This window comes from Pituophis catenifer, unplaced genomic scaffold (genome assembly GCF_029215685.1).
Source record: "Pituophis catenifer annectens isolate HBS135680 unplaced genomic scaffold, rPitCat1.0.hap2 SCAF_1, whole genome shotgun sequence".
Lineage (NCBI taxonomy): Eukaryota > Metazoa > Chordata > Lepidosauria > Squamata > Colubridae > Pituophis > Pituophis catenifer.
This window is the reverse complement of record NW_027256881.1, coordinates 222,753,240-222,771,960: the sequence shown is the minus strand read 5'-3', so window position 1 is coordinate 222,771,960 and position 18,721 is coordinate 222,753,240. Positions and strand designations below refer to the sequence as shown.

General features: G+C 38.1%; 1 protein-coding gene across 1 annotated transcript in view; it reads left to right on the top strand.

Moving 5' to 3' along the window:
- Positions 1-18,721, top strand: part of KALRN (kalirin RhoGEF kinase) — a 537,699-nt gene that overhangs the window by 320,526 nt on the left and 198,452 nt on the right. The window contains exon 10 of the mRNA XM_070949954.1: positions 13,412-13,534. Coding sequence (XP_070806055.1) covers positions 13,412-13,534 — 123 coding nt within the window. The remainder of the gene's footprint in view (positions 1-13,411; positions 13,535-18,721) is intronic.

Genomic DNA, 18,721 nt, shown 5'->3' with positions numbered 1-18,721 from the left:
AAGTAGGTATTCACATGTGATAGTGCATATGCTAAGCCAATATGTAACAGTGAAGCCAATATTGATTCAACAAACCTGGCAACCATGTCTTTAATCCTTTCTAAATGAAGGAAATATCCCTCGTTTCTCTAGAATACAGTGACAGGTGTTTGTATTTTCAATTACTATATTGATTCAGTTCTAAGACCTTCACACTAATCTTGTAATAACATATTCGTGTCTTTGTAGACATAAATGTCAGAATGTACATATTACAATTCATACTGCTTCAGATTTCTGCCCCTGGCTTAACATTTACATCTACACAGTTGTCTGCGTTACAGTAGTAGCAGCAATAAGACTAAAGGAGTAAATCTGCCATTAATTTTTCAGATGTATGAGAGTTTTATTGTCTTCTTTCCCTCAATATACACTGATGCAGGGTGCTGGATCAGACCTGCTAAGACGCATATCAGTTGCACCCCCCCCCTTTTTTTTTTTCCCTGTGCCATGGCATCCTTCCTCCTCTGTAGGTAGAGCTAGAAATAATCAAAGGAAGCAGGTTTATTTAAATCTTCATTTGTGGATACTTAAATTGCTTTGAAATGGCTCCTTTTCACCCCCAGCTGCTGTTTCAATTGCTTGGGTTATTGGAGAAATCAATTCCAGCCAGTAATCTAGGAGAAGATGTCTCGGGTCATTATCTCCTCTCCCCTTAAGCTGTTCCTCTGATCTCTTCCCTTCATTTCCATAACCTTTCACTATAACTTAAATTCTTTTCAAGAATGTGGGAAGAGTTTGTTCCCTTTCTAGCGACAGTTTTTCCAGATTCACTCAAGCTGCCTTTCTTTGTCCGTTGCTAAGAATACCCTTCCTTAAACTCCTAATTGTCAGCTGTCTGATTCCTTTCCTCTCTTTAGAACATCCAACAACTGTAGCAAAAGAAAGCAAAGGTGTCAATAGTAATAGGTGCCTTGGGTGCAACCCCAAAACAACTGGAGCACCTCTTGAACACCCTCCGCATTGACAATATCACCATCAGTCAATTGCAAAAGGCAACTGTACTTGGAACAGCTTACCTCCTGCAATGATACCTTTAATCTCATCAAATAACATCCACCTATCCTGGGACATTAAGAAGGACTGAATAGGTGGATAAAAATACCAAATCCAGTCTAAACATCTGGTTGACTGTGCAACAGACCATAATAGCCACACATTATTTTTTATGTAACAGGAACAAAATTAATAGATCACTTTTTTTTTTCATTTTGCCCATTCTTCTTTTTTTTCCTTCTAACCCTGTATCTCTCCAGAGCTAGTCACCCTTGTCACAGTTGTGGGGGTCTGGAGGTTCTGGAGGATAATCTTTGTAACCATTTATAGTGGACCAATTAAAGTGGACCAATTAAGCAGACCAATTTATAGTGGACCAATTAAAGCTTCCTTCTTGGCCAGGTAGAGGGAGCACTGACTCAACCACAAATCTCTTTCTTTTCAGGATTGTGGGGAGGGGGATTCCCTCACATCACCTTAAAATGGTCTATTGCAGTTGAGGAGGTAAAATTGATCACTTAAATACCCTTAAATGAATTTATTCTTGAAATAAAACAATAATGCTTATATATAAACTGCATAAACAGAATAATTTCATTTTTATGTACTGAAAAATTCCACAGGATATTTTTGGGAGAGCACATTATTAACTATCCATTTAAATAATTTGATTTGAACTTTCATAGTAAGGTAGCCTGAAATTATAATTTTTCTCTCCTTCCCAGAGTTGCTAATCAGAACAAATTGCTCTGCTTCATGCTTTAAAGCAGTTCTAATTAGAGAGTAACAATCTCTTTCTTTAAAAACAAAACATCTGTGTATCAGGCTGCATGGTGATGATCTTGTACATTTTAAAATAGATATTTGTAATGCAGATTTATTTCCATGTAAAATTGTAATATCTTCATTATGAGGGGAAATTATATTTTCATATTTTTGGTTTGAAATCCAATGAAAGCTATTTAGGACAAACTTTGCAAAGTTAGGTGTGATAGGAGGAAAGCCAATAGGGAGTATTATTTCGGCTCTGTCAGGTTATTAGAATTTGGGATTCTTTACAAAGCTTAATTGTGGGAGATTCAAGACTGATAAATAGGAGGTCTCCTTATTCACTGTATAGTTTATTTATTTTTATAATATACATTCTTGCTTAATCCTCATACTCCAAATAACTCACTTAAATCATAAATATAATTTTAAAAACAAATGAGGAAACAACAAATTTTATTAAAACTTAATTTAAAATGGCTGTCAGGGTAATGATTTAATAGCTGACCAGCTGCTATAAGGCTGTAAACTGAAATGATGATGCAATGAGAATGAGTCAGTAGGGTTATCACTTTAAGAGGCTGTCTATATAATAGAGGCCCTGTGAGGGTGTCTCTCTCTCTCTCCATGTGCTTCCGTGCTGTAGTTGATGATTTATTTATTTTATTTATTTATTATCAGATTTATATACCGCCCTTCTCCCGGAGGACTCAGGGCGGTGCACAGCCAAAGTAAAAACATAAATACAAACATTAAAATACAGTTAAAAAGATATATATGCGTTTGGCCCCATAATTAAAAAACAATAACAAACCTATTAAAAACATTTAAAAATGTGTTAAGCCAGCCCGGCTTGCTGAAAAAGAAAGGTCTTCAGGGCACGGCGGAAGGCACTGAGGTCTTGGATTCTTCATATCTCTGGGGGCAGCTGATTCCAGAGGGCAGGTGCCCCCACAAAAAAGGCCCTCCCCCTGAGGGCCACTAGTCTACATTGTTTGGCCGATGGCACCCTGAGGAGGCCCTCTCTGTGGGAGCTCATAGGTCGGTGGGAGGCCATTGGTAGCAGCAGGCGGTCTCGAAGATACCCAGGTCCTATGCCATGGAGTGCTTTAAAGGTGATAACCAACGTTATTGCCTGACTTTGCCTAGTACATGTATGTACAGTATATATTCCTTGTATATAAACCACTATTTGAAAAACAAACCTCTGTTTACTGTATTTTGCTCCTGGGTGGTCTCAAAATAGTCACGCTGTGTGCACTCTGACAATACTGTGATGGATTCAGAAAAGCTTGGTGAAATAACAGCATTCACTATTCTCCTAATATCTAAGAAGAGTAGCTGGGCTGGTTCGGACATCGATACCTTGGAGGGGTTGACTGTTCCAGAGTGAGGGTGCGATCATGGAACAAGCCAGCTTCCACCAACAGCACCACACCCTTTTATCTCAAGGGAAAAGTCAAGTCTTTTTCAACCACTTACTACTTTACCTCTAAGGATTCATTATCATCATTAGGTCCTGTGCAAAGCCTATTGGGCAGCAAGTGTTTTCCAGCAATTTCAATCATTCGCAGTGTAATTTGCAGGAAATGAGTCCGACCTCAGAAAACTTGGCACCAAATACTTAAGGAAGATCTTAAGGTTATTAATGTCCCTTGGGACAATGCCGAAGACCTCTAAGGATAGTTAAGGTGAAAATTCTTCGATTTTTCTAACTGCTTATTGAGGCAAAGGAGAGCAGAGGTTTATTGTACAGATGTTCTAATATGGAATGATTTACAAATCATTCTCCTCTTTTGCGTCTTCTGAGGATAATTGCAGGTAGGGAATCAGAAGATTTGCAGTCTTCTTGCTAGCGGAGTGAATGGAGGGTTTGAAGTCCATTCCCCCAGCACGTCAGGAGATTTCTCCTGCCTTCTGTGCTGGGAGGGGAAATGTTCCCATACAAGAACAGACCTTAAATTTATTTATTTATTTATTTATTTAATTTTTATACCGCCCTTCTCCCAAAGGACTCAGGGCGGTGAATAGTCAAAATAACATACATATAAAAATGTGAAATAAAAGCAATTTAAAATAATTAAGGCAATTTGGCTCATCAGTTAAGTTAAGATCAGCATAAAATTTAGCCAATTAGAAAAATTTATGCCAGCCCGGCTTGGTGAAACAGAAAGGTCTTAAGTGCACGACGAAAAGTACGGAGATCTGGGATAATTCGTATCCCTGGGGGTATCCTGTTCCAAAGGGTAGGTGCCCCCACAGAGAAGGCTCTCCCCCTGGGAACCACCAGTCGACATTGCTTTAGTGATGGTACCCTGAGAAGGCCCACTCTGTGGGAGCGTACTGGTTGGTGGGAGGTTATCGGTTGCAGAAGGTGGTCTCGTAGGTACCCAGGTCCTAAGCCATGGAGCACTTTAAAGATAAGAACCAAAAATTTGGCACAAATCTGACCTCAAATCTATTCAGATTTCAGTAAGAGTTGATATATTTTAGCAATGTTCATTTCTACACAAGGCAGTCTCATATTCTATAATCCAGTTCCAGTTGTCTTTTGTCTAAGTTAAAACTTGTTCTTAATTGTATGTGAGAACTACAAAAGTCTTAGGGTTTTTGATGTACTGCTACTATACAGGCAGTCCTTGATTTATGACCATAATAGAACCCATATTTTTTTATTGAAAATCACTGTAATTGTTAAGTAAATTGTAAATTGCTCACTGAACAATTGCAATCTGAGCTCTCCCTATTGAGGTTTTTAAGTGACTGTGTAGGTCATTGAGCAACCATACAGAGGTTCCTCAACAGGGTGGGGGAGGCCTAGCATCCACAGGCATGTGGAAATCTGGCAGGAGCAGAGAGGTATTGGTCAGCTGAGCTATCCCAATGGTACAGACTGGCTCCCTGTCCCACCACACCAGGTCCATTTACCTTTCCATTGCCTTGTTCCATCTTGATTTATTCTTGGGATGGTTTGGAAGGCTCCTTCTCCAAATCGCATTGTGAAAATGGTGTACACTTGTCTTTTCTCCTCTGGAGAAATAATGGCTAGCAAAGCTGGCTCAGTGCCTGTAGCATTTTATCCTCTGGGATCCAACTGTTTTGCTAGCCTCCTTCTCTTCACTAGAGGAGAAAATGCTAGCAAAGGCAGCATTCTGAAAGCCTCTGCTCTGTTGTAGCCACATGGACTGTAGTTGTGCCAGAAATTAATATTGCCCTTCTCCATATTGGGGAGTATTGCAAATAGCAGATACAACTAAGCCTAGTAATCTAGCCTACACTTTTCTTTGTTTCTTGAGAGTATTGTTAGCCAAGTATTGATTGACTAAAACTATGAGAGTCAATAAGGATTGGTATTTGTGCAGCCATCTACTGAAGACCATGGGTTATTGTAGACTAGAATAAAGAAATAGAAAATGAATTCATGGAAGCTATAAAGAGAAAAAAGAGCAGATATGCAAAGTGAAAGCTAAGTTGAACTGTGAATGAAGATGTTGTGGAGTAGAGTTAATGAATATATGCAGGGGAGAAGAGATGTAGATTTAATTATAAACAAGAGGTCTAAAGTATATGTCAGAAAGTATTGATCAGTGTCATCCAGTCAATAGGATAGTTGCATGTTATACTCCAATGAATGGTGATAATGTAAGAACTAGAGGTGAGTCTTTTGAAAAGCATGTTAAGCATGCTGAATTAATGTGATATGGAGAAAAGAGTTAGGTTTGTTTGTTTGTTTGTTTATTCATGTCAGGAGCATCACAAAATAAGGTGTACTATATGACAATATGACATAAAATATAAAACATAATGTCATTCTCTTAGGTGACATGGATAAATGAATAGAACAGTATGGAGTAGTATGGTAAAAGGTGTTGGTGTAAGATAACTTTAATTTAATTTTTCTTTTAATTCTTGCCTTTAATATATTTTGTTCACCTTTCCTTTTTGTGGGTTTGCATAATATTGCTTATCCCCAAAAGAAATAGCACGATTGCATTAATATGTATAGCAAAATTAGGGTTTTGCTAGATTCCATTTTTTAGCGGAGGAGGAGGAAGAGGAGAAGGGGGGAGGAGGAGGAGGGGGAGGGAGGGAGGGAGGGAGTTGAAAAAATGTATGAATTATCTTATTTGAACATTTGGGGTTAGCATCTTGGCCAGTGGGTGGAAAGTCACTCTGGTTGTCTGTAATCTCAGAACAAAGTAGACCATAAAAATATCAGCATGATGTAACGTGACAAATTTGTTGAACACAAAGTTCTATGTCTTTGGATGATTGCACCATTTGGCCCACAGTAATATCTTATATCAACATGGAAATTATAAAGCAACCAATTTCTCTACAAAAACAAAAACTTCTCATAGAATCTTTTCAACTCTTTCATTGCAGAGGAAGCAGTAGGCATGATTATACTGTATGTCAATGCAAACAACACTCTTTCTATCTTGCTGTGCAGGAAAGTACATTTATTCCGTTATTTTTAGCATTTTGAGCCACCTAAAATTTGAATGCCTTTCTCTTTGTAATGATAACTTCCATTTTTAAATATCTAATATTTCATCCTGCTATATTAAATAGTCAATCTACCCTTAATAATATAATAATTGAAACTGACTGGGGATTTATTTTATTTTTTTTTCTATTTGTAATTTGTTTCCAGTAGTGTAAGTAGTATAATTAAGTACTTAATCAACAAATTAGGACTCAATCAAGAGAAAATATACCAGATTAGGGGTTTTTTTAAGCAACCTGGAAGAAGAGGTCAACATAATTCAGATTGTTCATGGTCATGAATTAACCCATGATGATAAAATAAAAAGTGTTTTAAGAAATAAGACTGATTTAAAACTAGATGAATATTAATAGCACTTATTACATCCTAATATGTCCTTCCATATTTGTATAGTGGTTAATAATAAGTTTGTGTACCACTTTTGAGAGACACACATACACATGTACATATGTGTCAAAAAACCACACATACATACAGTATATACACATATATATGTACATATCAATACACGTAAATATAAAAACCAAATAGCACAGACAATTTTTAGCAGATAAATATATTTTAGACTATTGGTGAGCAGACTAAGGTTTCCAGTATGGTTTGGTTTCCCATATAGCTTGCTTCTTACTGCAACATTCGATTGCTAACAATCAGAATAACACACCTAGAATTAAACAAATCCAAGCCCAGGATTTGAGTATGAGAACTAAATTGAACTCACTGTTTAAAATGAATTCCTACTGTAGATCTCTCTCTCTCTCCCTCTCTCTCCCTCTCTCTCTCTCCCTCCCTCCCTCCTTCTGTCCCTGCCTTTCTTTCTCCCTCTTCTCTCTCTCTCTCCCTCCCTCTCTCCCTCTCCCTCCCTCTCTCTCTCCCTCCTCTCTCTCCCTCTCTCCCTCCCTCCCTGTTTCCCTCTCTCCTTCTTTCTCCCACCCTCTCTCTCCCTCTCCCCCTCTCCCTATCTCTCTCTCCCTCGCTCCCTCCCTCCCTGTTTCCCTCTCCCTCTCCCCCTCTCTCTCCCACCCTCTCTCTCCCTCTCCCCCTCTCCCTATCTCTCTCTCTCCCTCTCTCCCTGTTTCCCTCTCCCTCTCTCTCCCTCTCTCTCCCCCTCTCCCTATCTCTTTCTCTCCCTCTCTCCCTCCCTCCCTGTTTCCCTCTCCCTCTCTCTCTCTCTCTCCCACCCTCTCTCTCCCTCTCTCTCCCCCCTCTCCCTATCTCTCTCTCTCTCCCTCTCTCCCTCCCTCCCTGTTTCCCTCTCCCTCTCTCCCTCTCTCTCCCCCCTCTCCCTATCACTTTCTCTCTCTCTCCCTCCCTCCCTGTTTCCCTCTCCCTCTCTCCCTCTCTCTCCCCCCTCTCCCTATCTCTCTCTCTCCCTCTCTGCCTCCCTCTCTCTCTTTTCATTTCACCCATATAATCAGAAAACAGAGGTTGGGTTTGTTTTTGCTTTTGTAACAAGTTTTGTTAATTGTTTTTATGGTTAAAGCTTTAGAAAGCTCTGTGGAGTTGTAGGATGAAACTATTAATTGTACAGCAGAAAGACAATTTATAGAAAAATGAAACATGCAGATTGGATTGCTGGGTTTTAGTACCTCCCTGCAGAAGGACCCTGAGGATGTTTCTTGACTCAATGTTGGCGAGAGAATAAAGGGAAATGATTAAGTGTTGCAATTGCCTCTGCATTTAATTTTATTCCATAATTTCGTTTTGTTGAGCAAACAGTGATCAATAAATTTGCAAGTTGCTCTTTCCTTCAAGGAGAAAACAAACTGTCTGTTCTGTTTTCATTGTCTCAAGCGCTTATTATGTATGTGAGAAAAATCCCTAAATGTTATAATGGAAAGGAGGAAGACACAGTATTTGGAAAGTACTTGAAACAACAGCTCCTGGATTATTTCCTTTATACTTTCTAGAAGATTGTCCTCAAGTTACAGCAACACTGTTTGGTGACTGTTCGAAGTTACAACAGCACTGAAAAAAATGACTTATGACTGTTTTGCACACTTATGACCATTGCTATATCCCCATGGTCACATGATCAAAATATTTATGACGGTTGCAGTGTCCCGGGGTCATGTGATCCCATTTTGCAAACTTCTGACAAGCAAAGTCAATGGGGAAGCCAGATTCACTTAACAACCGTGTTACTAATTTAACAACTGCAGTGATTCACTTAACAACTGTGGCAAGAACGATTGTAAAATGGGGCAAAGCTCAGTTAAGAACTGTCTCACTTAGCAACAGAAATTTTGGCTCAATTGTGGTTGTAAATCAAGGACTACCCGTCATTGCAGAGCAACACCTGTGTATTTTTGAAGACATCATTGGGGAAAAGGGGACTTTAAAGGTTGCATTTGTAAGTGGGCAGTTGTTAAAGAAGGCAGAGAAATCTTATGTGGTACCATACAAATGTAATCACCTTCTTTTTCATAGCAAAAACTCTGGAGGTACTCACTGATCTTAGTTTTTACCTATTTTTGTTTTAATTCGATGAGGCTACGTTTCACGCATAGCACAGTGGAGAAAATTTTTACTTTTTCATTTTTAATAAGGCATGAGGAAAAGACACAAATATTAACTTCACTATATTACTGGTGACAACGTAATTTAAGTTTATTAACAACACGTGTACAAATCCAGTATAATATATTTTAATATTAATTGTTTTTATGGTTGCTCTTTGCCCATTACTGATTTAGGATGGGCGGCTATACAAATTAAAGAAATAAATACATAGATTAAAAGGAGGGGAGGGGGCATGGAAAAAAGGCAAATCAAAGAAATCTTACAGAATGATTCCATAGGAGATGAATCCTGAATGAAGAAGGCCATGAACAATGCCGACTGGCGGCCCCCAGGGGGAGAGCCTTCTCTGTGGGGACACCTACTATCTGGAACGAGCTCCCCCCAGAGATACGGAGGATCCCGGATCTGCGCACCTTCCGCCGCGCCTTAAAGACCTTACTATTTCACCAGGCCGGCCTGGCCTAAATTTCCCCCTCTTTTATAAAAGATTTTTAAAATTTTAAATATCTTTTAGTATTTATATATTCAATTTTAAATTGGTTTTAAACGTTTGGGGTTTTAAATTTGTCGGGGCCAAAATTATTTAATTTGATTTTATTCTATTTTTAAATTTTGTATTGTATGTGTTTTTATTGTTTGGCTGTGCACCGCCCTGAGTCCTTCGGGAGTAGGGCGGTATAGAAATCTAATAAAATGAAAATGAAAATGAAATGAAAATGAACCCTACTCTTAGCATCCATATCAAAAAAAAATGAAGTAATAAAGGGAGGAATGGTAAATTCAACCTTGCCTGGAAAATCTAAGCAGATTTATGATACATCTCAGAAATAGATTAAATTTCCCAGGATCATTGTGGCAGACAAAAGAAGAGTGAAAGCCAGCCTGAAGCTTGTTTCTTAGAAGTCAAGTAAAGGAACTTGATGAGAGAGGGAAAAAAAAACCCACCATGATATGGCAGAAGAATGATGATATGGATTAGCATGAATGTTTTTCTCGGGAATGCCTAGGGAAGAACTACTGCGATCACTTGGATTGCTTGGCTGGTTATGAAAGACTTCAGATGAAAGGGTTTGTAAGGGAGAGATGCAGTATTGGTAAGCTAATCATTTCTGCTGAAATGGACAGGAATCCTGTGGACCAACACATAATTGTTTTTAACTGCCTCAATGACAGTCGGTTGGTTTCCCTGACATAATTAATTTATTTCCAGTTGGATTAGTTTATTCTTCTATTATAAAGACAAGGCCTAGTGATATTCATGTGTACCAGCGCTACCCTTGTAAAAATGCCAAAACATCTGCTAGTAGCCATGTTAAGGAAGTTAAAGTTTGACAAAAAATACCAGCTGTTCTATTATTTGGCTAATTCTGCCAGTGCCTGAAAGAGAAAAAGATGCATGTAAATATTATGAAATTTTGATTTTGTTTTCCACTAATATTGTACACACATAATGTGGCTGTTGTACACACCAAATATATCCATCTTCTATTCCTTTTTTAGAGGAAGCATTGTTATATAAATTGAAGAAAAGAAGAGAGAAGAAATGGACAAAAGGAACTAAAGACAGGGATAAAGAAAAAAAGATAAAGAATTCTAACTAAATCCAAACTGACCCAAAGTGGATCCTATAACTGATTCCAGTTTATATCAAGAGCAATCGCTATACCTCATCATTTATTTTATCCACCTCCGTACAACAGTCATTCATTCTTGACCCACGCATTCTTTTCAGAAATCCATTCTTGCTGCATTTAACTTACCATTATGCTTTTACTGATACAAAGTAGGCAGAAGTACCTCTTACACACAGACACTTTCACTTCCTTCAACACTGATTCATTCCTCACAACAAATCATATATTAACTGCCAGCAGAAGAATATTCCAGAGGGTGGGAGGCACAGCATAAAAGGCTGTTCTTCAGGACCCACCTACCAAACTTCTTTGGCAGAAGGGATCCGAAGTAGGCCTCTTCTGCTGGAACTAACAAGGCAGGATCATTGGGGTGAGATGGCTTCTTAGAAGCCCTGGAATAGCAAAACACCATCCCCAAATAAAATTAGCTTTAAACTAAATTTTAAGCCTCTCCAATAAAAATCCCCCCTCAAATAAAAAATAGTATACTTGGATTTCAGTAAAGCATTTGACAAAGTAGACCACAATCTACTTCTTGGTAAGCTAGAAAAATATGGGATAGAACATCATCACCACCAGATGTATTTGTAACTGGTTGACAAATCGCACTCAATGTGTAGTCCTCAATGTAATATGGAAGGAATAAGCAGTGAGGTACCCCAGAGTTCCATTTTGGGCCCAGTACTCTTCAATATCTTCATAAACAATTTAGATGAGGGAATAGAAGGGAATTTGCAGATGACTCTAAGCTAGCAAAAGTAGCCAATATCCCAGATGATAAGCTTAAGATCCAGATGGATCTTGACAGACTTGAATACTGGGTCCTATCCAACAAAATGAAATTCAGTGTAGAGAAAAGTAAAATCTTACACTTACATTCTGTTAACTCAGTTCAATCCACAGTTCAACTCAGTTCAGCAAGAACCCATCAAGAATTTAGCTCAGTCCTGAGCTACAGATATACTCTTCCTTTGAAACCCAAAATATGAATTCGGAAGAAAATCATATTTTGGTTATAAATGTATTTTATAACAACAGATATGTGGGATGTGTCTTTCACTCAAAGTACAGTACACCAAGTGGTGTGCAATTTTCTTAGGAACATTGTCTTTGTGTACCTAATCTCCAAATACAACAAATAGCTGCAGTACCAAGGATAGCTCCGAAGGAAGCATTTTCCTTCAATAAACTTTGTAAGAGTTCTGTTCCTTTAATCCACCGGTTGCAAACCAGGCAGTTTACCTGTATATGGAAATAGATTATCCTTACTTGTTTGGTGCATTTTTTGACAGTAAATGTCAAAATGTAGAAGTAAATGGGACAATAGGCGCTAGGTGATAGGAATCTGAAGAGTTTTAAACTTTGAATGACTTCTGGCTTTGGCTCAGAATCTAGTTCAGGAGTGTCAAACTCACGTCATCACAGCGGTGTCACATGATGTATCAGGACTTTTTTCCCCTTCGTTAAACTGGGTGTGGGTGTGGCCAGCGCGTAACACATTTGGCCCGGATTTGACAGCCCTGATCTAGATGAAATTTTCAGACAGAAGCTTAGGTTGCTTATCTTCCTTCTTCAGACTTAAAACTGAATGCATGACATAAACAAGAAGTTATGGTTTCCTCTTTGTGAGTATGTGAATTTATTAAACAGTCACAAATGAAGACGAATACACATGTCCCAAGATATTGTTGCAGGATCCAATCTGGGTTGTTCACCGGGACCAGAGGTTTTGTCTTCTGAGCTTTCGGATTCATTCTGGAACCCATTTTTAGGGAATTTCTGTCTAGCCTTCTCTCTAGCCTTATTGAACAGTGTTTATCCCTTTCAAGAAATATGATCTCCCAATTTTCACATAATGCAAGGCAAAAAGACTTCCCAATGACAGTAAGATAGTAAAGGATATGTCAATAGAATGTCAACAGAGTTAGTCAGAAACTATCACATCATCCTTACTGTTGAAATCCATGTTCAAATACTGGCTCTAAGATAGATCACAGGAACCTCACATCTCATAGCAGTTCATTGTCTCTGAAATGTGACAGTGTTTTCTTTTATAATATTTGCTTTTCTAAAATCTAACAAAGATGTAGGGTATCCAAGCATTGTTAACTATTATATCTTTTTATGTTCTAGTACCACATTGACACACACACAAAGCATTATAATATTTTAAACAAACGTAACAGGTTTTCAAAAATTTTAAAATAAATTTGTTTGATGAAATATATCTATAGCCTCCTGCCTTTCTCCAAATATCCTAAAAGTATTTTGTTTGAAAAAAGCTGGATGGATTTAATTTAATATTGGTAATTAGAAGACATTATTCAATAAATGTTGAAATCTTACACTGCTATTCACTGCTACAATGATGAAGTACACTAGCTCAGGCAAATTTACTTTGATATTATCAGTAACCACCCACCAATTCCCAGGCTCATGGCTTATGCCCACCTCAAAACACAGTTGAGCACATTTCTGAGCACCTCCATATGGACCCACCCAGCTCTTGATAATATTTCTTGGGAATAATTGTCAATATAGAATACTGTGGTTTTCTGATACAGCATCGTATGTTCATTTTGTTTTGTATTATTTGCATTTATGTTGTATTAACCCTTTTGAAAATGTGAATATATGAAATATTTTTGGTCTGGGCTGGTTATCCAGAAATGAACAGATGGCTAGAATTCAGTGATGATACTTAATCAATGAACAATGAAAAAATATTTTGGATTTGATTGCATGAAGCAATGACAAGTATGGATTGTAAATATAGACAATTTTTCAAACTATTGTCAATCCATTATGAAACATGGTGTCCAAGGTAAATTGTTGTGTGCTGAACAGCCAAGAATAATAAAATAATAATGGATTCTCCTCCTCCTCCTCTTCCTCTTCCCCCTCCTCCTCTTCCTCCTCCTCCTCTGTCTTTGTTGTTCAGGTTCTGGACTGGATTGAAAACCATGGGGAGGCCTTTCTTAGTAAACACACTGGAGTGGGGAAGTCTCTTCACAGAGCACGAGCTCTTCAGAAAAGGCATGACGATTTTGAAGAAGTAGCACAGGTAAATATGTGAAAGTTCTGTGTATGTTACTGTAACTGAGAATACTTTTGTGGCACTGCAGTGTGTTTTCTTTCAGGCTTGGGAACTTTGTGGTCTCAAACACTGCTGGGGGGTTCCTTATTAAGCATAAGAAATAAACAGCATGTGGAGAGCTAAGGACTGAAATCCATTAGCATCCCAGATTCCGTAGATCTAGAAAATGGCCATAGGAACCAGGATAATCTAGTTTTGCACTTCACATGATGAAGAGGTAGTGGTTGGTGTCAAAACAGCTTCAGTGTTCAAGGGTAACACAGTCTCAATCTTTTTTTCATCCTGAGTTCTGTATGGAGTATATCATGTATATGCTGATTGTGAAAATACTTCCAAGTCAATCTTGCCAAGAATCTCCAAGACTTTTCAGCTAAGAAAAGTATATAGTTTTGGCATTGTTTGGTAATGGCTCTCTAATCAGCTATTTCTTTCTCTTTCCATCACACATGGAATCAATTACAGAGACTATTAACTAGACCAGTAGCAGCTAAGGAATGTAATGGAATCCCAAAGAGATCAGTATAAGGAATAATCTATATTATTTAAAACCTATGGTATTTAATTTCCTAATTTAAAACTATCATTTTAAAAAAAAGTTATTTGAGGCCTTCGAGTTAGCCTTGACTCCTGGCAAATACCTGGACATGTCCTTATAGTTTTCATGGCAAGATTTCAGAAGTGAGTTCCGTTGCCCAGGGTCACTCAGCTGGTTTTGTGCCTAAGACAGGACTAATAGTCACCGTCTTCCCGTTTTCTAGCCTGATGCCTTAACCTTTATACCAAACTGGTTGTCATAAAAATTTTAGAGGGTGAGATAATTTCCTGATGATATCAAGCTCTACAGTATGTTTGCTTGCAGTATATGAAAATGCCATTTCAGTCCTGAACAGTTTTTTTAAAAATATTTTTTATTAATATATTCTATGCACCAATACACAAATGAAATATAAGTCCTGAACAGTTTTTTGAATGCTACGGCCATTTTGAACTGAACTGAACAGATCAAATTTAAATCCATAAATTAGAAGTTATAAGATTTTGAATGATCTGCAGTTAAAGAGAATTGGTATGCTCATGATAGATGGATGCTTATATTCCTGCCTAGATTTGCTCCTGTAGGTACTACTAAATCCAACCTTCCTTTTTAAAAGAGCTTGGCCAGAAGACATTTGTAAAATATTCATCTTCTATGGGTTTTTCTGAAAAGCCACTATGTGCTATTTTGGCAGCTTCCACATTTGGCCACTGTAATTTGTTATATATGATGCTAACATGAACAATGACCTGTTGCAATTGATCATGACAGACATGTGCATATATATACAATATGTGTGTATATAGCTATCTAGGGGGACATTTCTCCCTTTGGCCCAAGATTGTTAAAACTTCTCTTTTTATTGATTTGGGAAACATTTACTCCCATTGGAAACATTTCATAAAATACATGGACAGGATTCGCATCCTTTGTATCGTTTTGTGCCTTAAGCAAAATATTAAAAAAGGAATGTGCCTGGTCTTTGCATTAACTCTTTCCCATTCTTAGTTCCTAGATTGCTTTTCTCAAAAGGGGTCTTAATATGATTATTTCCCAGATATCCAATTGTAAGTAAGTGCAGAGGTATGGTTTTAGCAACATCAACTCACTTATCAAAAACATCAGCAGAAAGATTGTCCCACCACACACAAGATACTTCACATTTAACTACCGGCAGCAGATAAAATAGAAAGCAATATAACAATACTATGCTTTTTTAAAAATTGCCTTTACAGCTGACTGCCATTGTTCCTACTCTATGAATCCTTGGGGTGACTGCACGTATCACCATTTGCTATGTTAGTTATGGACCTGTGTCTGCCAGCAAGAAGCAAATCATTTTTCTGTCAGAACTCTAACTTCAGTGAATCACTAAAGGATAAGTAAAGCAGGTTCTGAGTGCTAGGTACAGTTTGCAGATCAGAATATCATAAATTCTGATCTTCCATCTGTGGAGCACTCAACACCTAGCTGTTCATCTTACTCCCTGATATCGTTCATCCAAATACATTGAATACATAGAGTGGACTTCTAGATGTCAGGCCTGGAAGCCATCTTTTGTATTAGGCCTTCAGACCTGCCCAGTTTCCCACAATAGTAAAGGTGGCAGGCCTGAAGGCCTAATACAAAAGATGGTTTCCAGGCCTAAAGACATGCAGACGTTCCACTATATAATCAGCCAGAACCATTAGGGCAACACAATATTAAAGATTTTGTTCTTGTCCTTAAAATTGTTGACATAGATAGTTCTTACATTTATGCTTAAAACCTGGAATATACTTATTTCGCAGTTAAGGGATGCATGTTAAAATACTGTAAATAGGACTGGGCCCAATGTCCTGCTTCTGACTGGTTCTGCAACACTGTCTGGTCAAAGAAGAATCTGGAATATTAACTATCTTTTTAAAGAACAGAAAGATAGATTTTGGCCCCTTCAGTGATCTAAAGTAGGTCCATTTCCATCCTTAACAAGACAGGGCTACTTGATAAAGGAGCTGATTATGTTTTTACAAGTTACTCCTTCCAAATTGTCTAATTTTCCCATTCTATAGCAAATGCAGAATTACTTTTCTTGAAAATTTTTATGTTGGCTGAACAAGGTGAGAGGAGGAGGAGGAGGAGGAAAAGGAAACTTTATATCTCATTGCTATCAATTTAGCATTCACTCTGTGTGTCCTATGCAAAGCTTTGACTGAAAGCAGGCAGGCAGAGATACAATTTACAAGACCCTGGTCTTTAATTGCCTTGTTGTAAATTACTCATTATAGCTAAGGAGAGATAAACTCTTCCAAGAAATCATAAATCCAAGAGAGATCTGTTTATTGCAGTAAACGGTTTTTGCTAAGATAACAATGAATATGGGCTGGATATAGTCGCAAAGCTGGAAAACACAGTTCTCTGAAAAACAGATAACAGATTTAGTGCTGCTGAGGGAAACAGGTCCAAGATCAAGTTGAAAGCCTATCCAGAAGGTAAGGAACAAGAGGAACATGGAAACCAAAAGATGCAGAAAAGTAGATCAAAAAGCAGGAGAGTTGCTTGCAACAAAGCCTGGAGAACGTTGTTATATGGCTAGAGTTCCAGGCTTTGTCTTCTTAGACAAAGTTAGTTACTTTTTCCTTTTGTGGAATCATGTATCTCAAATTCCTGGTTCTCTTTAGCAGGCAGCATGTTTCAGGGTCTGCTACTCTGCCAAGGTGAGGATCCAAAATCTTGCTATCAGCATCAACAATCATCTATGAGCCACGGTAGCACAGTGGTTAGAGTGCAGGCTATTTCTGCTGATCACCGGCTGCCAGCAGATTGGCAGATCGAATCTCACCAGGCACTACCATAGCTCTTCTGATAAATATGACAAGCCCTTTTACACTTCTGCATTTTCGATCAAAAAGCATCAGGGAGACGGGTGATTAAGAAGTATGAAATGTCTGTCTGTCTGTCTGCCTGCCTGCCTGCCTGCCTGCCTGCTACCTTCCTATCTACTCTATCTATCTATCTATCTATCTATCTATCTATCTATCTATCTATCATCTATCTATTTTACAATTTTGATTTTTAGCTACTAGATGCAGATAGATAGGGTTTCAATGTATTCACCAATATTTCTGATTTCTCCTGATGTGGCAATAACAGTGGCTCTCCAGTGCAGTATTTCTTAATATATTACTGTCCTTTGCTCAGGGAAAACATAACCTTAAGTGTGATTAGAGTATAGGAGTTACATGATAACAGTATTCCAATATCAAAGGGGCTGTCACAAAGAAGAGGGAGTCAAACTGTTTTCCAAAGTACCAGAAGGCAGGACAAGAAGCAATGGATAGCGTCCCTTCCAACTGTCTTCTGATTACTTAATATCTCATAGCATAGTCTTTCCCAATATGATCCCTTCCTCATACAGTTGAACTGTAGCTCCAGTAATCTTAGACATCACCCCACTGTTACAGGTACCATTATACAATTATCATAATTAAAAATGAAGTCTTTTGTTTTATCCTGAAAGCTAAAAGATGCCGTCTCCTCTCTTCATTTCTTCCTAGTGCTCTTGTTTATTGTTTCTGTTTTACTGCCATAATTAATTAAGTTCTTCTTGGCATTTACAACCCAAAGTATATGGAAGTACATTTTTCCTTTATTGACTCTTCCCATAAACATGCATATTGAATTCTTCAGAGTTATTTTTTAATTACTTAAGCTTCTCTCATTCGCACTGCCATTGTCTGCCCAAAAACACATTTAACTCTATTTACCACTGAGCATCCTGACAAGACAAGGATGTTCCTGCTTAGTAGCACAACCGGTTGTAATATAAGACTGGATCTATGCTGAATTGGATATCAGATGGTGTCTAATAGAACTTCGAATGAGGAACCAGTTTGGTGTATTGGAGAAAGCACCAGGCTAGAAACTGGGAGGCTGTGAGTTCTAGCTTCGCCTTAGCACAAAGCCTAACAATCACTCACTCTCAGCCCTAGGAAGGAAACAAAGGCAAAACACCTTCTAGAATATTACCAAGAAAAAGTCAGGGACATATCTAGGCACTTGCTAGGAGTCTGAGGTGACTCAAAGGCACCAAAAACAAAACAAATGTTTTGAATTATTGAATATGATTAATAGGAAGTGGACTTAGCTAAGAGAAAACACCTCTTTTGCATTGTTTTCTTCTGCACAAGCCTAGAAAATAAGTGACTAATATAAGATACCTTGCTGAAGTTAATAGTAATACCAATATCCCAAAGGTGCTTTTTCAAGAGGCAACTGGACTTTCTGGTTTTTCTTTGAAGATGTTTCGCTTCTCATCCAAGAAGCTTTTTCAGCTCTGAAAGGATAGTGGGGAGCCAGAGCTGAAGAAGCTTCTTAGATGAGAAACGAAATGTCTTCAAAAAAACAAACAAACCAGAAAGTCCAGTTGCCTCTTGAAAAAGCACCTTTGGGACAACCATGACCTGGATGACTGGAATCTCCATAGACAGTAATAGCAATAGCACTTGGACTTGGACTTATATACTGCTTCATAGTGCTTTACAGCCCTCTCTGAGTGGTTTACATAGTCAGCATCTTTCCCCCAACAATCTGGCTCCTCATTTTACCCACTTCCGAAGGTTTGACGGCTGAGTCAATCT